At 54.4% G+C, this 24,140-nt stretch overlaps 1 protein-coding gene across 4 annotated transcripts; it reads right to left on the bottom strand.

The window, feature by feature from the left end:
• Positions 1–547: 547 nt before the first annotated feature.
• On the bottom strand, positions 548–19,766 carry NLGN3 (neuroligin 3; the record flags this gene model as incomplete). Of its 4 annotated transcripts, XM_082609782.1 has the most annotated exons (7): positions 548–2,421; positions 3,061–3,850; positions 6,391–6,576; positions 12,767–12,916; positions 14,618–14,677; positions 18,613–18,672; positions 19,310–19,766. In XM_082609782.1, the coding sequence occupies 7 exons, from the start codon at positions 19,764–19,766 to the stop codon at positions 1,578–1,580; spliced, it is 2,547 nt and encodes an 848-aa protein (XP_082465908.1). In that variant the 3' UTR covers positions 548–1,577. The 4 variants fall into 4 exon arrangements, with proteins under 4 accessions (XP_082465908.1, XP_082465909.1, XP_082465910.1 ...); XM_082609783.1 differs by lacking the exon at positions 18,613–18,672; XM_082609784.1 differs by lacking the exons at positions 14,618–14,677; positions 18,613–18,672.
• Between the last annotated feature and the right edge of the window lie 4,374 nt (positions 19,767–24,140).

Genomic DNA, 24,140 nt, shown 5'->3' with positions numbered 1-24,140 from the left:
CAGTATCTCTGGGGAGGAGAGGGCCCCTGCTGTCAGTCACCCAAGGCCAGGGAGTCCACATATCTGATGCTGCACTGGATTCAGACACGAAAAAGAATTTCAGCACGTTAGAGGGCAGACCTCCTCCCAGCCCCCAGTCCAGGACGAGGGCAGGGTGGTGGCAGTGGTGGCAGTGACAGAGGCAGCAGCGGGTGGTGGCGGCGGCAGCAGAGTGGTGCAGTGAAGAAGGAAGTGTTTTTTTTGATGTTTCATTAGGAGGCCCGAGGTGCTGAGAGAAGGCTTCAGCTGCAGGAACCCAGAGCGTTGGTGGGGGGGGCAGGGGGGTGGGGACTGCAACCTGATTAAGATTGGAGAGGCCTTCGTGCAGGGGGCCGGTAGTGTGCTGCCCAGACTTGTATCAGCTTAAAGGCACGGGATGCAGAGGGAGGCGCCCTGCCGGGAGGTCTGTTGGGCAAGGCCTGTGCAAGGGAGGCAGGTTGGGAGTGCTAACTGGATTTTTTATTTTTATATCAAGACACTGTGTTTAAAATTTTTACAAAGGACAAACTCCGTGGGTTTCCGTTAGTGTTTTAAGAACTTTTCTTTAAAAAAAAAAAAAGCCAACAACAACAAAAAACACCACCTTTTTGAAAGAGAAATGACAGACACAAAAGAGACTCTGTAAAGAAAATGGGGCGAATTTCTGATAGCATTACCCCAAGGGCAGAGGCAGAACCCAGATTGTACCCGGGGCACCGATAATCACATGGCCTCCACAAAACCTCCTTCACCAAATCTGCAGTCCCCTGCCTGGTATATCTAGGCCAATGCTCCTGGCCTCTGGGGGACGCAGGTCACCCTGTGGTCTCTGCGGCCCTCCACAGAGATACAGAGGTGGCTGGCAAGTTGCCCCCTAAGGCCCTCCAACCCCATCCAATGAGAGCCCCTTCCTCCTTCTCCCCATGGTTTTGCTGGAAACTGTTTCTTTCTTGGGGGCCATGTTCCTTGGTCGGATTGTGTGAGCACTGGGAGTTCCAGAGCCAGAGAGACCTGGGCCTGAAGCCCTCCCTTCCGGAGCTTCTTTGCACCCATCGGTTGGAGAAGCATTTGTTCCAAATTTTTTTTTAAAAAATCAACAAAAACAAGACCCAGAAAAAAGACCAAGTCTGGGGGAGAAAGAGCTACTCTGCTCTTTAAAGCTCCCAAGTCTGGAGTTGGTCGGTGGTGCAGTTCCAAGAGAGGTGGAAGGCGAGCACCAAGGGGGTGTCCAGCTGGTGCTTCAGGCTCCCCAGTAGTGTCTGTGGTCAGGCTCGGGGAGCCGGCTTCAGCTGCTGTTCCACGGGTCCTCAGTTCCCCAAGGACTCGTTTGCGTCCCCATTTGAAGGGTTTGTTCAGGTTTACTTCCTTATTTGTGTTGTTGCACATGCGGGTGCATGCCCACATCTGTCTATGTTTGTGCAGGTGGGTCTGCTGTCGGGTGTGGGTGCGTGCGTATACATATATGTCTGTGTGTGTGTGTGTGTGTGTGTGTGTGTGTGTGTGTGTTCGTGGATCCGGGAGGGACAGAGCCGGGATATATGCTGTGCTCTGGGCTGCAGCTATACCCGGGTGGTGGAGTGTGAGTGGGGCAGCCCGGTACTGTTGAACCCTGCAGCAAAGGTGTTATAGGGGTGCAACGTCTGCAGCCCCACCAGGGAGTTGGGGATCATAGTGATAGTGTTGGGGGTCATGAGTGGGATGTCATCAGGGGAGCGCCGCAGGGTCAGCGTGTAGTCGGGCAGTGCAGTGAGGCGCAGGGTGTCATGGGGGGGACCCGCCTCACACTCGTGGTGGGTGGGGCCCAGCTGCAGTGCTGCCAGCTCCTCCTCGGGAGCAGCTCCCAATTCAGGAGCCCCGGCTCCCCTCTGAGGGCTGGGCTGCCGCAGGGGCTCCTGACGCCGCTTGTCCTTCCGATAGTAGAGGGCGGCGAAGGCCAGGACATTAAGGAAGAGGAGGGAGGCCCCCACGGCAATGGTGACGCTTAATTCAGTGGAGTAGTCACGAGGGTTCTCCACCAGGAGCGGCCCTGCGTCCTGGTCCCCGTTCCAGGACCCTTGGGCGTTCTCGTTGCTGTAGGCGGGGGAGATGGCTGGCCGTTTGGTGCTCCAGGTCTTGCCATTGGGCCTGCGGGTGATGTGGGAGCTGTGGGTGGTATCCGGGGGCGGCACTTTGGTGGTCGTGGACGTGTAGTGGAACATGTCATGCAGGTTGTATAGGTGGGGCACCAGGTGCTTCCAAAATGCCACCTTAGTGGCACGGTAATGATCGCGGACCCTTGGCTTCAGGCCGATGTGAAGGTAGAGCTGGTCTCGGGGATTGTATTTGGACCAGGCCACTTCCTCAAAGCGGTTGGCCTTGGTGTGAATGAACTTGGTGTCCTGGGGGACCGGCTTGTTGGGATCCCTGAAATACCACATGGAAATCTGGGGTCACCACTCTACCTAGACGAGGAAAGGGTCCAGGATTCTTCCTCTCACACCCAGCCCTAAACCCCTTTCCCAGTCCAAAATGTCCCACCATTTCCATCTTTTTCAGGGTCCTTCCCTCTGTCCATACCCCTCTTTGTCCCCAGGCCTTGAACTCCTATTGCCCGTGGCATCATGGAAACCATTTCATCCTTCCCGACGCCCATCCTGTGAGATCAACCTATAGGACGCTTCTTCTTCTCACAAGCTACAGGGCACCCATCAATCTTTTCAGCTGCCTAATTTTTCTCAGAGCCCTTTAAAAGCTCTTTCTGAACGTACTTTAGTCCCACTTCACATGGCCTCCGACCATCTAACCTTGAATCCCATAGTTCTGCCAGTAACTCTCACTCCTGCTCAATCTTAATGCTGAGTTCTGAGCCTCAAGAAAAACTTTTAAGGGAAGGAAATGGCATGAAAGACTAGAAAGGGGGACGTAGGAAGAGGGATGAAGGGGTTACAAATCAAGATTTGGGGACTGTCTTAGGAAGGGAGATGAGGGAAGAGGTTTGGGTAGAGGAGCAGAGGGGAGGGCACGCTGGGGTCCCAAAGAAGAACCCCCCCAATTTCTCCTTACCCGGTCTTGGCAAAATTGGTCCAGTAGGTCATGACGACAGCACTGAGCATAACGTCATTCTTGGAGAAGTTGCAGGGGAAAAGGTCAGTGGGGCCTACCATAGGGACACCGAAAACGTAGGGTACTTCATCCCCATGAGCTGCGTCTGACCAAGCAGGCTTCATGAGGCTCTGGCAGTGATGGTAGAAGGCGTAGAAGTAGGTAGGCGAGCCATAGCGGGCGTGCAGATCAGCTGTCACCACTGAGGGCTCCACCCACTGGTGGTCAGTGAAGAGCGCCACCAGTGTTTTACGGCGGGTCTCAGGATTGTCACGGTCTGCCCAGTCTGTGTACATGAACTTGATGGTCTCCCGCAGGGTGTCCTTACCCTCAGGATAGCCATACAGATTGTCCACAAAGTTGGAGACTGAGTAGTCAAAGTCAGTGCCAGAGACACCATCCTCAGGGTCCACCACCCCTTCCACAAACTTGAGCCCCTCGCCCTGGTTGACACCTAGCATGATGTCATAGTTGAGGAACTCGCCCTGTTCCATGAGAATCTCCGGGTCATCAGGAATGACATCACCGTCAATCACGGGGCCAAAGGCCACATGGTAGCGGGCAGGCTGGATGTCCTGCTCTACCAGCTCCTTGGCACTCTTTTGCCGAAGACAGTCCACCATGTCGACGGTGTCTAGCACATTACAGCCTACCTTGTCTGCCAGCAGGCTGGTGTACTTCACTGGTTGGTAGTTCACAGCCCAGCTGGACAGAGCAGAACCACTTTGGATGATGGCCCTCTGGAAAAGCCCTGTAGAAAATAAGCAGCACCAGGTCAGATCTGTCATGTCTCTCACAGCCTAAGCCTCCCTTGTTTGTCCCTGAGGGACAGATTGAACACCTCCTCATTCCTTTGTTACTGAGGCTGCCCTCTGGGTTGAATGGACTGCAAGGGACGAGTAACCCTTTCGGCTGGAACGATGGGCTAGGACGAGAGGAGGGATTGTTGGGCTCCTTTCCTGACTGGTCCCCTGCCTGCTTCTTGCTTCCTTGTTCTGGGTGATGGTTGGTAACTTGGGGGTTAAGGAAACGCCAGGAAGAATTAACCCCTTGGGTCCCAGACATCAGCTTCCTTATGCTCCCTCTCTTTATCTCTCCTTGTCTTCCCCTCTTGCTTCCTGCCCAGCTGGGCCCAGCTCTGTGCCAGCACACCACCAGGGAGCTGGCGCTTCCACCACAAAGGGGTCTTTTTCATGAGAGATGAGAAATGCAGGCAGGAGAGAGCCTCACGTTCTGGGAGTTTAGGGAAAGATTCCCGAGGGCAAAGGCCCTATGGTCTGAAAGTCTCCAGGGAACGTGCCCTCCCAGGCTGTAACCTCCACAGACACTTTCCTTTTCCTGAAGCTACTGATGCCTCAGATCCAGATTTCCCCCTAGGTGAGAGGGAACCAGTCCCCCAAACTCAAAAAGTAGGTGATTCTTCCCCGCTAGGGAAAAAAGGTATCATTCTCTCTCTGGCCCCAACGTTCCCAAGTAAGGGAGAACCTGGCCCTCAGGTGCACAGTTCTGTTCCTCTAAGAGAAAGGGAGTTTACGGGACTTCCCTGGTGGTCCAGTGGTTAAGACTCCATGCTCCCAATGCAGGGGCCACGGGTTCGATCCCTGGTCAGGGAACTAAGATCCTGCATGCCGCATGGTGCGGCCGAAAAAGAGAGAGAGAGAGAGAGAGAGAGAGAGAGAGAGAGAGAGAGAGAGAGAGAGAAAGGGAGTTTGCACGGGTGAAAAAGAGAGGGAGAGAAATATAGATGAGTACTTAAGTGAGTCTCACTTTTTGAAAGATTATTCTCCATTAATCAGTTACAGAAAAACAGAGAGAATAAATCTTTTTTTTTTTTTAGATTTAAAAAAAATGTCTTTATTGAATTTGTTACAATATTGCTTCTGTTTTCTGTTTTGGTTTTTTGGCCACGAGTCATGTGGGATCTTAGCTCCTGGACCAGGGATCGAACCCGCACCCCCTACACTGGAAGGCAAAGTCTTAACCTCTGGAACACCGAGGAAGTCCCAAGAGGATAAATCTTTAAAGCAGCCAGGTCTCCAGGGACACAGGCCCCCTATGAGACAGAGAATAGCAGCACACCAAGAAAGGCCTTCTCCTCCCAGGGAAATAGTCCCTAATCAGAGGAGGCACCGTTCCTCTTTCCAAACAGAGGCACCCTCACAACTAGTCACTTCACCCTCCTTGGTGGAAAAAAGGAATTCCTGTTCCTGTACTGTCACCTAGGAACATATTCTAAAGGAGGGATGTACATCCGACATTCCCTACATCCCAACTTAGTCTTCCCTCACGGAGTCCCTGGAGGGATAGAGACAGAATTTCTAGGTCAGAGAAGGTGATTTTTCTCCTTCAGAAAGACAGGCCTTCTTCAAAGAGAGACTGCAAGTCTTTCTGTTAGAATATCACTAACTCATAAGGTTGATTTCAGTAAAAAATCCGTGTCCTCTCTTACGGCCTTCCTTATCTTGGCGAAGGACACTTATTTTGGGAAGATCTCTTCTTTGTGAGAAGCTCATCTTTGCCTCTCAGAGGTAGAAAGGGCTTTTATAGTCCAGAGGTGAAGAGGATGAAGAGAACACTTCCTGCTGAGCAAAAAAAAAAGGCCCTATTTGGCCCCCTTGGAAGGGTCACTGGCAGGGGGACCCACAGCAAGGAGAGAGGTTTCCCTTCGGGCTAAAAATGAAAGTCTCCCTTAGAGGGGGTTGTACAGCCCGGGGGGCGGGAGAGGTCTGGTCTGGAGTCTGATAAGAGCTCGCCATCCCTCAGGCAAAGCCCACCCGCAGGTTTGTAATCCTCACTTCGGTCCCATCGCCCTCCCCACCCCCCACCCCGTCAAGGGCAGTTCCCATCTTGCACAGATTTGTTCTTCAGCGTGAAAGGCAGAGAATGTTTCTTACACCTAACATCTAATTTCCTCTCTAGAGCTCTACCCGAAGTCATGTGTCTTTCCCACACGGAAAGACTTCCCCCCACCCAAAAAGAGCCGCTGTCCTTCAGAGAGAGACGTTCTACTCCCACGTTCCTCAATAAGACTCCCACATCAGGAGAACATTCCTTTCTCAAGATGTAAATGGGATTCTCTCCTTCCCTCTCTCACAGTGGGAGAATTACATCCTCCCCTCGAGAAACATTTCCCTTCCACTTCTCCCCAAAGGGACACCGAGCTGGCAGGTGAGGGCTGCTGACCCCCCTGGATGCTCCTGGGACATGGAATTGGGCACCCTGGAGGGACTGGGGCTCAGGGTCGGTGGCCAGCACTTGTCTAGTTCCTGTTTCGTTCCAAGAGCTACTCACCCTCAGAGTGATGCGACAGCGTGAGGAGGCTGACACAGGACGCGCCAATGCCCGAGCCAAAGACGGTGATACGGCGGGGATCGCCACCGAAGAAGGCGATATTCTCGCTCACCCAGCGGAGGGCCTGGATTTGGTCGAGGAGCCCATAGTTGCCCTTGGCAGCCTGATCGCCAGTGCTCAGGAAACCTGGATTCAACAAAGGGCACGAGGACAGTGAAGGTGGAGGGATGGAGGATTTGGATGACGGTGACAGTAGGGGGCGTGAGGACGGAGGATGAGCATGCAGCGCAGCTCTTTCCACCCAGCTAGCATTAACCATTGCTCCTTTCTGCAAGGACCAGTGCCATCACTATAGGAAGGATCGGCTTCCTACCTCCCACCCATTCTCCAGTTTGGAAGGCGAGGTCTCCAAACCGTTCAAAAGGGATGTCTCCAGCTGGGAGACTTAAACTGCAGGAACTGCAAATGACCAGGGCCCAGCATCCTCTGCCCTGATGTACCAGCCGGGACATTACCCTAGCACGTGGCAAGATAGAGTGGAAAGAGCAGGGACCCTGGAGTCAGTTTGGTTTGAGTCTTGGCTCTACCACTTACTGGCCATGTAGCTTTAGGCAAGTTATTGAGAATCTCTGGGCTCTAGTTTCCTCTTCTGTAAAATGGGGATAAAATACTTCAAAGGGTTGTAACAAGGATAAAAGGAACATAAGCGTCTCGAATATGCTCAGCACATTACACATCTATAGTTACTTCTCTTTCCCCATCCTTCTGTCTCTGGAGGAAGTGAAGATCCCAAGAGGCTACAATTCCTAAGCCCTCCTTGCCCCTCCTGTCCAAGTTCGTCCATTTCCACTTCCTTCCAGGGTCTCGGATGCCCCCTTCTCTTCATTCCCACGGCAGGTCCTCACTTTCCCCTCCTCCAAGACCTAATGAATCGGAAACTCTGGGGATGGGGCCCAGCAATCCGTGTGTTTAACAAGCTCTCCAGGTAATTCTGATGCCTGCTAAAGTTGGAAAACCACTGGGTTAGACCATCTTTTTCGTCTAGTGGAGAAATGGGGAAGTCAGTGCAGAGCGGTTACCACAGAAACAGGTCTTCCTGCCCACCCACTGGGATTCGCTGCTGAGGAGACATGTCACCATGGAGACTACCTTCCCACCCACCTGCTGGGATTTGCTGCTGTGGAGACTTGTTGCCATGGCAACTACCTTCCCGCCCACCTGCTGGCTATCCCACAGAGATGTCCTATATTCCCCCCCACCCTGCTTCCATTTTAGTCTGATCTTGCTGCTTCATTTCTTCTCTTTTCCTTGATCCTTAGGCTCCTTGGAAGGCTCTATCTTCTCCTGTCCTAGGCTGTTAGAAAGGTTCTTTCCAAGTGGGTAGCTGTGGTGCTCCTACACATTGGAAACCTATACCTGGGTGAGTATTTTTTGACCCCACAGTTAAAAGCTCATTCGTAGCCCCTGGGATCAACTTTGTGGGAGGCCATGTTTGAGGAGGCTCCCTCAGCTCACAGAGAGTTCTCTGACGGTCCTGGTAGTCCACGGGCAGAAGCTGACCTTAAACAGACTCAAGCAGGCACAAGACCCCATCACTGTCTTTCTTGAGTCCTTTAGTTTCTAGTTTCTGTAAAAGAGCTCATTTCACCCTCTTCAAGTGTGTTATTAATTTACCTTTGGTGCAATTAAGTATGTAAAGTACTTAGTTATTCCTCCCAGGACCTAGTCACAAGCCCTCTTTAGCCCCAGGTTCCCGATGAGGAAATGAGAAGGAATTAGGGAAAGCCTGAATGAGGATGAACGGAGGAGCTCTTGTTCCTCTAGACAAGAGAACCAGCTTCTCCTTTGCCCGGCTCATTCACAAGCTGAAGTTGCTCCTGCAAGTCTTAAAGTATGCTGACCAAGATCCATCCCAGCTGTCCAAGCCTTGCGACCCTCCAGCAAAAATCACTATGTGTTTCTCTTAGCCTGCCTGTCCTCTCTCCCTCCTCTCTCCTTCCCCCGTTTTCTCTCTTCCTTTTCTCTTATTTTCGCAATAGCAGACTTGGCTTCAGTCTTTGCCAAGGTATCGTCCAGTGAAATGTGTCAAGTACGTCTGTCCTAACCAGCAGGAAGAGCCTGCATTTGGATGCAGTAGGTTTCTCCAACACGTACCAGTCTCCTGGGTTAGAAACAAAGGTCTGAAAGGGCTGGGTGGAGGATTTGACCATCACTCTCTGCTCCCTCAGATCCCACAAACCTCAGGATAAGAGGCACTGAAGCCTGTGGATGATGTCATGCCAACCATCCTACTACAAGCGTCCTGCTTGAAGTGCTCTATGCAACAGGCTCAGGCAGATGATACAGCAAACGTCGCCGACCACAAGCACACAAAAACCTGTCAGTCTGGGAGAGCGATCGCTCGCTACTACCTCCCCAGTAACTCAGTCACCCACAGAAACCATGTGAGAACGAGGGCTGAAACACCAAACTCCATAAACTGTTAGAGCAAATCTGAGCCAGTCTCCCTGGGCCCAAGTTTATACTGCAGTGCATGGTAAGCTGCTTGTCAACAGAAGACAGGGGAATCTGGCACATTGTATCAAAACCAGGTATCTGTGTCACCCAAGGCTTGACATTCACCAGGTTTTCAGTTTGCCTGAAGGGTACCTGAGCAAGAATGTAGGATTAAATTCTGAAACCCAGAATAAAACTCGGCAAGCCCCTACTTCCTCAGCCCCAGGGATACCCACATCCTGTATCCTGCTGGGCTCCCTTTCTTTTGTTGGTCTCAAGCCCAGTGGGGGCTTCTCCAATTATAGCTACCCCTCTGCCTTGGATGGGAATCCATGGAATAGCCTGTGACATTCTCCAAATACCTGAATCACCAAGATGTCTAAAGAAGCACCTTGGAGGAAACCGTCTGTTTGGGCTCAGGGCTCAGAGAAGCTGATGGGAGGGAGGGTGAATGAATGCAGATAATTGAGGTCCAAAACTGGCCACCTGTTCTGGGATGTTTCGGGAAACAAAACAACAAAGCCTCAGCTCTACAGCAAAATCCCCAAGATTCAGGGACAAACCCGTGCTCTAAATCTGGCGCCAAGAGACGAAAACATCTTGAACGTACCCAGAATCCAATCAGCGGCTTATTGATTACATTTGTGTTCCAGAGCAGGCACTAAAGGGTACACAGGAAGTGGTGGGGAACTTCTGGCCAAATCTCAGTTTATGGCTCCTTCTGAGGTTTGGGTAATATTAGTTTGATCATTAACTATTTAAGCCCAAAGAATAAAACTCCTACCCCGAGATGTGCTGTTCTGGTTATCCAAACGAGAGGAGGTTATAAGGTGGCGGTGGGGGGGTCTTTTAACCTGAATTTCGTGGATAAGTTTCAGTGGGATCCATTAAATAAGTTCTGTAAGTGTGTGTGTGTGTGTGTGTGTGTGTGTGTGTGTGTGCGCACGCGCGCGCATGCGCACACATGCATCTTTGGGGGGAAGAGTCCATAGTTTTCATCAGAATTTCAAAGGGGTCCAAGACTCCCCAAAAGGTTAAGAACTTCTAATACACAAGCTTAAGGATTAGAGCAATTGAAGGGTTGTGAAGTAATCAGCAAACCAGGATATCATAGGGAGCGCTCGCCAGCAATAATAGCCTTCCGTGCAGCCCACAGCTCCCAACTGACACTTCAAATCCCGAGTCTCTCCTCTGTCTCCTTTCTGCCTCCTTTCTGTGTGTCACTCTTATCCTCTTTTCTCTTTCCCGTCCTTTCCTTCTCTTCCTTATTTTCTCCTCTCTTTTCCCCCGATGCTCCACTCTCTCTTTTGTTTCATTCCTACCTGGTCCGATCATCTGGAACTGAAGCATATTCTTAGTATTCTCCGTGCTTTCCATTGATCCTTAGAGACTGGAGCTTTGTCTTGATAATTTTTAAAAGCAACTGAGTTGAATATTTCCTGTCACTCTCATTTAGAAAATAAAGTAACACAGTTACTTCTGGCCTTCAACTACCATGCACTTGTGCCTGTGTCTCTGTGTGTGATTACGTTTGTATACGCATTACTCTTCAGGAGCTATGCAGCCCAAGCATGTGGGTTTGCAGCCAGCTTCATGGTACCATTTTTACTATCAGAGACTCAGATCCCCTTTCTCAACAGGACAGAAAAGCTTACAGAACAGGGCCTTGCCACGATGTCTGTGGCAACTCAGAGAGACAGAGGAGCAGTGGCAGAACCATGAAACCCAAAGCCCACTAGACTGCGGAGAGGCCAGGGAGACGCCCTGCATATGTCACACCCAGCATCCAGGTGCCGCTGAAGGGAGCGCAGGCTCCACTTTTTTCAGGGAATGTCATTTCTCTCGTCTGAACCCCCAAAAGGTGTCTTGCTATCCCACATAGTATTAAGGGGAAGTCAAGACAAGATTGCCTTTCTGTGTACGTAGATGCACCCAGAAGTGAAACGCAGCTCTGGGGCCTCTGGGATGCCAACGACCAAAGCCACACACTCAAAAGCAAATTAAAATAGGGTCCTGTCAGCCAACAAGCCCTGGAGTAAGCCGTGCCTAATTGCTCGTTCAGCACCCAGGCCTGCAGACCTGAGAAACAGCCCAGACACCCACTGGGGCTCAGGACCCCAGCCCTCCGGGCAGGAAGTTGGCTTCTTTGTGCCACTCCAGGGCTATGGGGCCGCGTGTGCCCTCAGAGGCCTGGGTGAGCATCCGAAAGGGAGCGAGGCCGTGTGTGCTTGGTCGCCCTTTCTGAGGCACTTGTTTGCCTCAAGACCTTGGCCACAGTTAGGCATTAACAGTTACCAAAGAAGGCACAGGGTAGAGGGGCAGCCTAGATCACCAAAATAAGCGTGTGGGTGACAGAGTATGTGTGGGGAAGGGCATATGGGTGTGTATGTATCAGGAGGTGTTTGGGAAGTAAGTGTGTGTGTGTGGGAGGGAGATGGTGTAATGGGTGGGAGTGTATGGGGATGTATGTGTGGAGAGAGTAGAATAAATGTGCAAAGTATGTATGTGGGATACGTAAGTGTGGGGTGTGCATGAGTGTGTATACGTGTATGGATATGGATGACCAGGTGTGGGGATATGGATGCGTGTATATTCGTGGGGTAGGAATATGTAATACGTATGTATTGGACATATGTATGCCAGATGTGTATAGGAAGAGTGTGTGTGTGTGTGTGTGTGTGTGCGTGTGTATGTGATATGGGTACGTGTATCGGGGCCTGTGGGTGTGTGTATAAGGGGGGATGTGTAAGCATAGTGCATGGGATGTGTATGTAGATGTGGAAGCAGGGATATGAGGGGTATGTGCGTAGTATCTGCGTACTGTGGGCTGGGGAGGTGTGGACGTGCAGGCATGGCTCCCGCATGTGTAGGGAGGGGAACGCTGGTTCGTGTTTGTGTAGGGAAGGTGAGGGACATACGTATGTGTGTGGCTGTTGGAGGAGAGGTGGATGTGGGGTGTGTAGGGGGACGTGGATCTGTCCGTGTATGTGTGGAAGGAATATCTGTGTACATTCAAGGTATATATATGTGGGGTTTGGGCGCGGATGTGGACGTGCAGGGTGTGGGTCTTTGTGTAGAGTGTATTATGGGGGTAGAGGAAAGCGTGAGTGTGGGGGCACGTGTGGTGTATGTGGGCACAGATGTGGATACAGTGATGCGGAGGGAGAGATACATGGGAACGTGTGTGTGTGTACGCGTCCATGGAAGGTGAGAGAGATCTGTGTAGGTGTGCGGTGTGGATGTGGAGTGTAGAGAGGCATCTGGGTATGTGGATACGTGCATCAGGGAGACTATACGTGTGCAGTGTGTATGGAGTGGTGGGGGAATGTGCATATATGTGAGGGGGTCTGTAGATGTAGATGTAGGGGTCTGTATGTGTGTGGGTATGTATGTGTGCTTGGGGGGGGTGAGCGAGAAATGGATGCACGCTGGTGGATGTGGGCAGCGTGGAAGGTGGACATGTGAGGGTACGTGGGTGTATGGATATGTGACTGGCTAGAAGGAGTATCTGTGCATGTGTGGGGTGTTTAGGGATGTGGGGTGGGTGGGTAGGGATGAGGATAGGACACCAGAAAATGAATTGACTCTACAAAACTCAGCCAGGCAAAAGTCTGGAACCAGAGACCTGGCTGGAGACCTAAGAGAAGGTGTGAAGTTTGAATTGAATTTCCAGTGGCATCTCAACATTCCAGGAACGGGCCTAGGGGTGCCGTGGGGAAGCCCCGGGCAGTTGGGTAGGGGCTATGGGATAACAACGTCATGGCCATGGTCGTTAGCACCAGCTAGAGAACCAAGGCGGCCTGTTTTCAGCTCCTCAGCTTTCTTTCCTCCCTCCTTGAGAACCCAGGCTTCCTTCTAGGCACCCAGCAGGGAACCATACCTAGCACTCCAACCCGATAGTTGAGGGTGATGACGATGACGTTGCCATAACTGGCCAGGACGCTGCCGTCAATCATGTTGCCTGTCCCTTCCATGTAAGAGCCTCCATGGATGTAGACCATGACAGGCTTAGCGCCACTGTCCCGGATGTCTGCAAGGAGAAGGGGTGAGACACAGGCTGGGTAGGCTGCCCTTCCTCCCCCACCCCCGCCAGCCCTGGGTGGGGGGGTGTGGGCAGCAAAGCTATCCCAGGTGCCAGGACACCACCGCCATCTCTGAGGGCAGGACTCATGGGGCTGTTCAGCCCGGAGCTTGAGCATCAGCCAGAGAAAGTTGGACGTCGGTGATGTTTTTAAAGACTCTGGTTTCAGGTGCCTCCCAGTAGTAGAAGGCAGCCAGGCGTTCCTGATACAGCTAGGTCTACCGAGGCCGTGGCTGGGCCCTGGGGGACAGGGGGAGGGAGGAAGAGAAAGGGCAGGTCCCTTAGATGGATCAGTGAGTCCCTGCCCCGGGCACCCAGGAGTCCTGGGACCTGACATGGCTTTAGAGAGCAGGGGCTGGGGAGCCCTGAAACCCCCAGGACTAGACCAGTTACATGGAAATACGGCCATTGGCAGCAGCTGGCCCCCCAGTGCAGACAGAGACAAGAGGGGCGGGAATAGGGGGTGGCACAGGAAGAGAACAAGGGAGAATGTGGGGACGGGGGAGTGAATGGCAGAGATGGGGTGTGTGTGTTGTGGGGGGGAGAACCTCACTGACATGGTTTCTCAGCCATGTGCTCGTTTACCCCATTCTCCGCGGGCACCGGGCAGACTTATCTGGAAACACTGGGGATGAGGAAGAGGTGGGAGCAGAACCGAGGATGAGGGAGCCTGCCCCCAGGCAGCTTTAAGATGAAGATGGAGCCTCCGCAGAGGCCACTCAACGAGAGACCTTTAAGCGGCTGCTCCCAAGCCCCGAGCAGTGCGGCGACAGGGCTGGGCGGCCACGAGAAGGCTCCCAGCCTGATCACCTCGACCTGAAGCCTCTCGGCCTGTGAGCTGGACCACACTCTGCCACACCGGCACAGCCCTACCAGCCACCAGTGGGCCCCCCTGAGCTGTGCGGCCCCCAGGCCAGGTCTGGGGCGTGGAGGTAGAAGGGAATGCTCTCTGCTGCCGAGCAAACACAACCTGTTTTCCTGAGGAGGAAGGAAGACTGGTTCAACCGTCACCCGAGGATCTTATGCCATCCACTGACTGGGCTGTGGCGTCCTGGCCTCAGCCCGGTGATTTGGCCCAGTCCTGAATCTAATGCAGCCCCTGGCCCTGAGGCCATCTCTCTCTTTCTGGGCGAAGGCCAAGGAGGTTCTAGGTGGCGCTGTTCCCCAGCCCCTGTGATTGTCAGTGCCTCACTCCTCAGTTCAGCATCCTGCAGGGCCCCTCTTCCAGGAGCCAGCCTCCCCGCAGAAACACAGGGGCTCCTCGCCATTCCATTTCCTCTGTGCCTCTCCTCGCCCCCGCCCCCCTCAGCCCTGCTTTCTCTCCACTCTCACTGCTGCTCAGTAGGGGCAGGTGCCCGTGAACCACAGAAGATGGGGGAGGAAGCTGTCTCTGGGCAGTGGGGACCGGGGCGAGGAGGATGCCCTCCCCATGGCTCTGCTCGTGGTCCCCTGCTCCCGCCAGCCGTGTCCATCACCCTGGAACTCCCAGTGGCCGACCAGGCCAAAGGTGGATGAACAGCCCAACGGCCTCGTACAGGAACAGAAACACACCAACGGACGGACAGACAGACAGACGGGGCTTCTCCCCATCGAGAGGGGGAGGGGCTCTGTGCCATGCACCAGCCGCCACGCCCTGCAGCCCCCAAATACCTTCATCTTCATCCCCGTCATTATCCGCTAAGTCCTCGCCCTGTTTCTTAGCGCCGGATCCTGGGGACCAGACACGGGGAGACACAACAGCACAGAACAGAGAACAAAACAGAGAGAGAATTCAAAAACAGCATGACTGCAGTGTGGCCCAGCAAGCCAGCTCTGGGCCTGGGCCCAGGACAGGCAGGAGGGATGGCAAGAACTGAGGGAATGGGTGGGCTGAGGCCCAGACCTTCATCAGGATGATAGTGCTGCAGGCCCCTGCTGTGCTGGCCTCCCTGTGCCTCTCTGTCCCCAACAGCCTGTCTCAACCAACCACCTTCCCAGCTAGGAAGGAGGTAGCAGCAGGTGGGTCAGGGCACAGAGCCAGAGACCCACTCAGGGGAAGGACTTCTCCCGGGTGGAAGGGGCTGCACGTGTGTACACAGGCAGGCTGAGCTGGAGAGCAGGGACAGGCACCAAAGGTGAGAGGCGGCATCGCCAGCACGTGTAGATACGGATATGAGCCGTTAGGGCAGAGCCAGGGATCCCAGCCCTGAGCTATTCGGGCCCAGTGGGCAGGCTCCAGCTGGGCCTCAGCTGACCCTGATTCCCACAGGAGAAAATGGGAGATGCAGCTTTCCCTCCGGTCTTCCTCACTGGGGCCTGCTCTGGGTAATGGCAAATGGGGTTCCTGCCCACAGGAACCAGGCCTGAGAGCAGCAAGCATTGCTCTGAGATCGAAAGAGAGCCAGAGAGGGATGGAGGGAGAGAAGGAAGGGGAAAAGGAGAAAAGGGACATGAGAGAGAGAGAAAGAGAGAGAGGGGGAGAGAGAGAGAAAAGACAGAGATAGGAATAATGGTAGCAGCTCCTACCATGTACCGAATGGTTACCATGTGCCAGACACTCTACTTCTGCCATCCTGTCTGATCCTTACACCCCAGTGAGGGAGAGACTATCTTTATTCCTGTTTCACTGATGGGGAAACTGAGGTTCAGAGAGGCAAAGTGACTTGCTTAAGATTGCACAGCTAGGAAGTGCTAGAGGTGAGATCCAAACCCAGGTCTGCTTGATTCCAAAGCCCATGGTCTTTCCACTGCACCATGCCACCTTTCTGGGATGGGGGAAAGGGAAGGGAAAAAATAAGTCAGGAAAGAGGTGGAGCATGGGGGGGGGGTGGAGGGGAGGGGAGGGAAGGAGAGAAAAGAAGAGACCCGAGGAGAGAAGAGAGACGTTTAGGGCCCGGGTGAGCTAGCCCCAATTCTTCTCATTCTAAGGAGGTGAGAAGTTCATCTTGAGAACGGCTTTGAGAAAGAGGACCCACTGCCTGGGTGCTAGTCAGTGTGTGGAAACGGAGGTCATTCTGCTGGCACCCCAGGGCTTATCCTCTTGTCTAAGACGTCAGATACTCTCGGCCTGGAGGCAGCAAATAGCCCTCTTTCTCAGCTGGTCTGGGTTCCCTTACAGCTATTAATCAAAACAGGAGCCGCCCTCCAATTACAAAATGGCTTTGTAACCTGGGCAAGAGCCCAGCCTGAGGGGCAGAAACTGCCTCCGGCTTCCCGAACCTCCCTCCCGTGGTGCCTACCGTCTTAACACCTGATGACGACGGTGCTGCCCTCAGAAACCCTGTGGGACATGGGGCGTCATCACCCACACAGCAGACAGCCCCCCGAACGGCAAGGAATCATCCATCCCTAAACATGAATTCCCTCCAACTTGATGGGGGTGGAGGTTGGGGGACAGGGCCTATCTTCCCCAGGAAATCCTTTGCTTCCCCTGGACCCCGACTTAGAAGATGCGTCCCGTTTGCCCCGCTCTGGGAATGTCCCTGGGTTGCTGCCTTGTCCCAGCCTCCTCCGTACAGAAGCATTTGCTCCCTCAGCTTAGCACTCGCTGAGCAACTCCTTGCCGCCACGCCTGTCCCCCACCCCCAGGCCAGGTCGACCACCGTCCCCCAGCCCAACACTGTGCTGCGGCAGGAGCCCAACCGGGCCAGCCCTGCCTGCCCTGCACACATCACAACTCTAACCACCTCTGGGGACGGGTCTCCCCCGAGAGGCAGACTTTTAAAATCTGTTCCAAAGAGCCAACAGGCCCTGGATAGGGAACTCATTTGAGCAGCTAAATGACCAGATGCCCTCTCCCACACTGTCTGGAACCCACTTCCCAGCTCGGCCTGTGGAACTTAGCTAAACCAGCTGAGTTTCAATGCTAGGCTAGGAGTTTCCTCAGAGTAGCGATCAGGTCTTCAGTTATTTCCAAATCTTTCCTCCACCTCGTATCCCTCCACATCCCAACAGCACCTAGCACGTGGCCTTGCCCATAGTCAACAATCACGACTGGTAAGTGTTTGAACTTGACTAGAGCGTCCAGTTGGCTCTCTAGCCAAACTCTCAGGACTGGACTGGACTGGACTGCCCTAGGCTCTTAATGGCGCCCTGGGGGATCATTGTTCCTAGGAAATGGTTAATGTCATCGCCTCCCCCTCCGCCACCCTGCACCCGAGTAAGCAAGTAACTAGCAGCAGCAGGTTTAAGAGACCCTCTTCCTGAAATCTTTTATACGTGAATGGAATGTTAAGACCAGAATAGTCCCCTACCACCTTCAGATGCAGAAACAGAGGTTCTCAAAGGAAAAGACTTGTCTAAGGTTTCACTGTGAGTTAGCAGCAGAGCTGGGACTCGGTCAGGCTTGTGGCTCCCAGACCCATACCCTTTCTGTGGCACTGCAATGCGTCTTCATTCGTGCAAAAACATGTTTACTGATTGCCTTCTGAGTGTGAGGTCCTGGGCTGGGTGTGGAGAGGTGGTGTAACGCTTATCCCCAGGGCAGCAGACCTCACTCAAAGCTTCAGTGAGCATCAAAAGTGCAACAGGCAGATCGCCGGGCTCTGCCCGCAGATTCTTACTCAGTAGAGGGCACTCAGCCCCAGGAATCTTGACGGCCCCACCTGGGGGAACCCCGCCCTATGATTTTCAAAGGAAAACAAACTCCAAGCTTGCCAAAGGGTAGGGACCAGGCTGTGCTTTTCCACTTGTTCCTTAGTCTTACTGTTTCCAATTCGGTTCAACCCATCCACATTTCACCATTTGTTTCAGAGTAGGGGAGGTGGGAATGACCAGATGGGAGTTGCCTCGCATGCTACAGTGGAAAGAACACGGCCCTGAGGGTCAAGAGACCCAGGTTATGGTCCAGGCCCTGCCACAGACCAGCGACGGGGCCTTGAGCAGCAGCAAGTCACTCCCCTGGGCCTGTTTCCTCATCTGTAAAATTGGGATACCAATTCCTGCCTCATAAGCTTCCACAGAAGGGGGGGGGGATTTTCTGAGGTAAGTATGCAAGCGCTTTGCAGAAAACATAAAGTGGTATTTGAACAGGAAGAGTTATTACACTGGTGGAGGGCGACAAATTCCTCCCGGAAAGAGGGTCAATTTGCAATTCGGGATCTCGCGCCTCCTTCAGAGTGCACAGTTCCTGGAGACCCCCAAGGTCTGCCACCAGGCTAGCTCGGGTCACTCAGCTAGGCCCTGGCCAGAGGTGGTGGGGGGGGGCAGGGTTGCTACACCTGGCTACAGTTTGGTCTAAGCTCCACCGCTGGAGAGTTGACTCTCGACTTTCAATCCGGGAAGGAGCACGGAAGGATGAGCTGGTGGTTCCCTCACCAGGCAAAGGTCAGAGCCTCTGGCTCCATCTTGGCGGCTTAGAGTTTCTCCTGAGGTGTCCCAGAGGGGACCACTGGCTCTGTCTTTGGCACACACTTTAGGGTGGACTTTGGGGCTGGGAAGTTTGGAAGAAATGGGGTTGCTGCTTCTGCTCTGAACCTGCCTCAGGCCACCAGAGCCTCCCTGAAGAGCAGCCGGGGCCCTCGGACGAGATGGAGCTTATGCTTGCTCACCGACCGCCCCCTGAGCCTGGGCTACTTGAAGGAAGGCTGGGTCCTCGGGGGCAAGGGCAGGTGGGCAGGCAGCCCTCCCTCTCTCTCTCTCTCCCTCCCCGCCGGCTCGCTACCTACCTCCTTTCCTACAAATTTTCTTGTTGGGCTTTCGGGCGCATTCCTTGGAAATCCGCTTTACTGTAAAATGAATAAAAAACTAAAAAATAACAGGAGGCCTCTGCCCAGGGGCATGCACCCGCACCACCCCCCAGGCCCCAAGAGCTGCTCTGCAGGCGGCACGTGGCAGAGAGCCTGTCCCACCATCTCCTTGCTTCTGTCACTTACCTTAGTGTGACCCCCGCGGGAGGAGGCGTCAGCTAGTGAAAGAGGAGGCACCTAAGCACTGCCCACCAGGCTTGCCCCCTGCCCCCCAGACACACCCAGCTCCCTTGGCCACACACACCTACCACCTCTCCGAGCAGGTGGAATGGCAGCAGGGGGGCCCGGTGGCGCCAGCATCCTCCCGCGGGCAGCTGCCAGCAGTGACCCATACTCCCCCAGGGAACCCCCATCCAGCACCTGGCCCTAGACCTGTCAAAGCTCTCAGGCCTGGCCAGGCCCCTCCTGGTAACAGTGTCACTCACACATGGGAGCTCAGACAATGCTGGGAGAGGAAAGAACGGGGAGGAGGAAGGGGGAGGCCAAGCAGAGTGATGGTTAGAAGCATTTTCACAGACAGACAGATGCATGCAGCAGGGCACACCACCACATGCCAGCCACAAACACAGCGGGGCGGGTGGGAGGCAAGGAGGGCACAGTGCCTGGCCGCACTCACCATCCTCCGTGGGCACATAGACGTTCAGGTAGAGGCAGTCTTCGTTGGGCTCCTGAATGTAAGTAGCGACGATATCCAAGTTGGCCGTGAACCAGACAGGGAGCATGACTTCGGGCACAGCTGTGTGGATGTTCTGGGGGCACACTGGGGGAAAGTGTGTGGCGTTCCGGATGCCCGACCAGGATGGGGGTGGTTCAGGGGGCAGGAAACGTTTCTCGCCGATGGGGGGGGCTGCGTAGGGCACCCCGAGGTATTGGTCCACAGGCCCCAGGATCTCACTGGGCAATGGTACCCGGGCACCCCTTAACTTCCCAAAGTGAGTATTGACTGTGGGTGCTGGGGCCTGGGTACTGGCCCTCAGCACCAAGCTCAGGAACCACAGGGTGAGGCACAGGCTCCGGCCAACTGTGGGCTTGGGGCTCAGGGACAGCGAGGGCAGGCCAAGCCGCCGCCACATGTTCCGGGCCGGGGGACTGGCAGGAAAGGCAGACTCCGGGGTCACAGCATCAGCCCAATAGGCAGCCCCTTCATGGCCACACTGACTTGAACCTCAAAACTGAGCTCTCGAGGGACACCTACAGGTGCCCGGCAACGTAGAGAGCAGGTCTTCCAAGCACCACAGCTTCAGAAAGGGGACTCCCTCAGGGCCAGACAGGCCTGTGGAAAGAGGGAAGTATGCGTCATCCAAGATGGTCGCAGAGGGCTATGGAGTGGGTCTTTGGGGCCCTGCTGCGCTTGGGCTACCCTCCTACAGTTAGGAGAGGTTTCCTATGCTCGGGGTTCCATGGACCCTCAAACGATCTCCACTGCCAGTCAGAGCCATTCGCTGTGTCCGGGCCATGGTTGGAAAAGCCAAGGGGGTCGACAGATTGACAGTTGTTGCCACTGCAAGTTGCCAGTCCCCGACTTCAACTCTTCAACCAATGGAGCTCATCGGGGTCAGCTGGAGCCAGAGTAGCATATGGTAGCAGGCGATGGGAGAACAGGAAATGGAGCTCAGGCTCCTGGGCACGCTGCGTGGACACTGAGCTCCTAGCCCCCCAAGACGCATGACCCCACACAGGGACCTCAACGTCAGGAGACGGTAGGATCGTGAACCTCACTCTGGGAATAAGGCAGAAGAAGGGAACACAGCAGATAGGCAAAGGGGCCCCCAGAGAGACCCCGTCTCCCTCTGGCAGGGCAGGGGGCAGGACAGCCATTCACCAGAGTCCCCAGACCCTCCTGTACATTTCTCAAAGCCCTCACTGCTCCCACATCCTTAAGCCTCGGTCCTTTCTGTCAGCTATCCCTAATTCACATGGGGTGCCAGAGACTGAGGCAGAAAGCGTTCTGCCTAGCACCCTAGGCATTGTTGATGCTCAGCCAGTGTAAAATAAACAGCAGAGTGCGGGGGACACCCACTCAGAGACGCGTAGAAATAAACTCACAAACACTCAAAGAGGGAGTGAGAGAGCAAGCCGGGACCACAGACACCGTGATGTTCACTCACAGAGACATACATTCCAAACCCACAGAGATAGCCTCATATAGTCTCACATTCTGAGACAGAGAGCTTCACAGAGCCAGAGACTCACAGAGAGATACCTTCAGAGACACACGCAGAGACTTACTGAAACAGAATCACACACACATCGCATAGGTAAATATCCAGAGACACATGCAGCATAATGGTGACACATAGGTGGAGACAGAAACAGAAACAGCAACACAGTCGAGGCACATAGGCCTTCTGACAAAACAGTTGTACAGTCAACATATATACACAGGCACACACAGACACTTCCGCATGGACACACACACACACACAATTTAGTTTCCCCCTATTTCTCCCGCCTTCCAAGATTGTGGGCCTGCTCCTTTAAGAACTGGCTGAAGGGGTGGGGGGAGGGAGATTGGGAACGCCCGGCAATCGGCCACCGAGAGAGGGGAATGAGAATGTGTGTGTGCCTCGTGTGTGTGTGTGTGTGTGTGTGTGTGTGTGTGAGAGAGAGAGAGAGAGAGAGAGAGAGAGACAGACAGACAGACAGACAGACAGGGAGAGAGAGAGAGGGAGAGGGAGAGGGAGAGAGAGGGAAAGAGAAAAAGAAGGAGGAGGAGGAGGGCGGGCGGGCAAAGCGACTAAAGGGGTGGGGGCTCAGAGGAAAAGGGGAGCAAAGTATGGGTGGTTAGATCCCAGACGCTGCCCAGAATGCACCCGGGTGGAGGGGAGGAGGGGACGGGGAAGGAAGGGGTAAGAGTAGGGAGGTGGGGCAGGAGGGAGTGTGTATGTGTGTGTGTGTGTGTGTGTGTGTATTGGGGGGGGATAGTCCGCAGCTGAGTTCACACAATCCCCCCATTCACCGTCTCCATGGCAACTCTGGGGCACAGACCGCTCATTCACACGGCTTCCCCGCCAGCAACCCCCCCCCCCACACACACCATTAACCCCCTCGGTGCCGCCCCTCCCCTCAAATTCCATTAACCCTTTCGGGATGCCTCCCTCTCCAGTAACCCTTCAGCACCAAATGCCATTCTCCTCTGAGTCAATTTCCTGCAGCCCCTCCCCCCGTGAACACCTAGACAAATCGACCGACCCCCAAACGCCCTCTGTACCCTAGGACCCACTGTGAGTCTTCAAGGCCAAGATCTCCATCCTGGTCCAACTTGCAGTTTGGGAGAAGACAGGGGGAGGCGGCAATGCCGGGGCTTAGAATGGCATCTGGGGGTACTTTCTGGGCTGGAGCAGTATTGGGCTAGGGGCATTGTGCAGGAATAGACTGGTGTCAAGAACTGCAGTATTGGGGGCTATGCGGGTTCGGAATGGTATTGGGGGACGGAGCTGCATTGGAATGGGGGAGGATAGGATAAAGGCCTCCATTGGGGGGGGCTGCAGAGAGTGGGGGAGGGAGCCTGGCTGTGAGATGCTATGATGGAAGAGAGATAGGGCTGCACTGCGGGGGAGGGGGGACTGGCAATGTACTATACAGGAATGGGGCTGGGGGCCTTCAGGAGGGGTATTTTGATGAGCATGCGGGCCGGGCTGTGGAAATAGAGGGACCACGGGCGGGAGGATGATAAGGGTGCGGGATTCAGGGAGGAGGTGGAGGAGAAAAGCAGGGGAGGATTGGGGGGTCAGGGGCGCTGATGGAGAACGTGGGGTTGAGATGGATGGGGAGCACTGGATGGGAAGTGGGGCTCCCCAGGATTGGGGGGGATAGGATCGGGGCAAGGTATGGGCAGCTAGAGGATGAGAGACCGGGGCAGGCGGCCTCACCTGTTCCCCGGGCTGTTGCGAGCGACTGAACCGGGCCACGGACCACCCATATCGCCTCCAGGCCAAGGGCTCCGCACCCGAATCCCCGAGATCTGCTCTCCGGCAGCCTGGCTGCTGTGCCCGCGCACCGAGGGGGCGCGCTGCGCGTGCCCGGACACGGGGGGGCGCGGTCCCTGCCATTAACTCCTTTTGTGCCAGAGATGGCTCAAGTCCTGGGGCATGGCCCAATTCCTCCCAGGCTCAAGCACGCTCTTCAAGCTCTCTCCCTACCCCCTCTCTCTCTCACACCCCTCAAGTCACAGTCAGGTGATCTTCCGGGGCAGCTAGTCCAAACTTTACCTGCAAAGCTTGAGACCTTGAAACAAAGGGAGAAACTGAGGCACTGCCTGCAGGAGTCCCCAGTCACACTCCATGAAGACCCACCTCCACCTCATTTGGCATCCCTCACCTCTCCTCAGCACCAGCACCACTCAAGCAGCACCCAGGAGGTGTGGGGGGGAGGGGCACTTTGCCCTCATCCTGTCACTTTCCCAAGGGTCAATGCTGTTCCTTTCTGCTGGGGTATGTCACACTCCGGCTGTCAGTGTGCCAGTTGTCGGACCATTTCAGTCTCTCCCCTCCAGATCTGGCTGTCTTTGTGTCTTGTGTTTCTGTGTGTAGCGCACCTGTCCAGTTTCAGTAGACCCCCACCCCAAGCCCCCCTGAGTGTCCCTTATCCCAGGCAAGCCTCTACCCCTATAGCTCCTCAGAATGTTTCTGTCAGGATAGGACAGGGCAGAAGAGAGCTTCAATCATGTTCAACTTTACCCTGTCGGGGAGTTCCACTCCCTGTGTACACAACTCTTAAACTTGGTAAGTCCCATCTGAGCAAGGACCTCATGGACCTCAAAGAGGGAATTTTTTTTTTTTTTTGTAACTTGGGTATTGACTGGTGCTCCTGGTTTTACCAGCACACTTGACACTTCCCAGTAATAGAGTGCAACTATGGCCTGGATGGTATCCTGAAGTTGTCAAATCACCTGATACCACCCACCCACGAGGCTGGGGCTGGCCCTCTTCCACCTGCAGCCTGGGCATACCAGAAGACTCCATGGTAGTAAACCAGTTGGCTCTACTGGATAGCCTTAGATCTAGGGCCCCAAACCTGAAGGCAAGGGGGCCGAGAATGGCCGCGCCACAGTTCCAAACGTGACCCTGGAGCAACAGTTTTGAGTTTTCTCTACTGGAAAATGGGAGTGAGCAGGTCACCCTGGGTAGCTGCCAAGGTGGGTCGTGTGAAAACAAGCAGTTCCAGCAACAGAGCAGAGAGAGAAAAGGGTGCTTCCCTTTGCTGGTTTCTCTTCCTCCTAGAACCATACTGTCCTTCCACCACCTATGTGGTGGCGACACTTGCCAATGGAAGGCAATGTTTCATCCCAGAAATGTGACTCAGGGAAGTTCTCTATCTAGGATATCACTTGGAACATTATGGGGGCCACAGAAGGTGGCAAAAAGGGTAAGCAGTGTCTGTCACCCCCCACCCCGAAGCTAGTTCAAAACCCAGCACGTGGGATGGGTGGAAGGAGAATCAGGTTC

The sequence above is a fragment of the Mesoplodon mirus genome (assembly GCF_964341445.2).
Source record: "Mesoplodon mirus genome assembly, chromosome: X".
In the NCBI taxonomy this organism is placed as follows: Eukaryota; Metazoa; Chordata; class Mammalia; order Artiodactyla; family Ziphiidae; genus Mesoplodon; species Mesoplodon mirus.
Note: the sequence above shows the minus strand (reverse complement) of the source record. Positions and strands in the feature narration are given on the sequence as shown.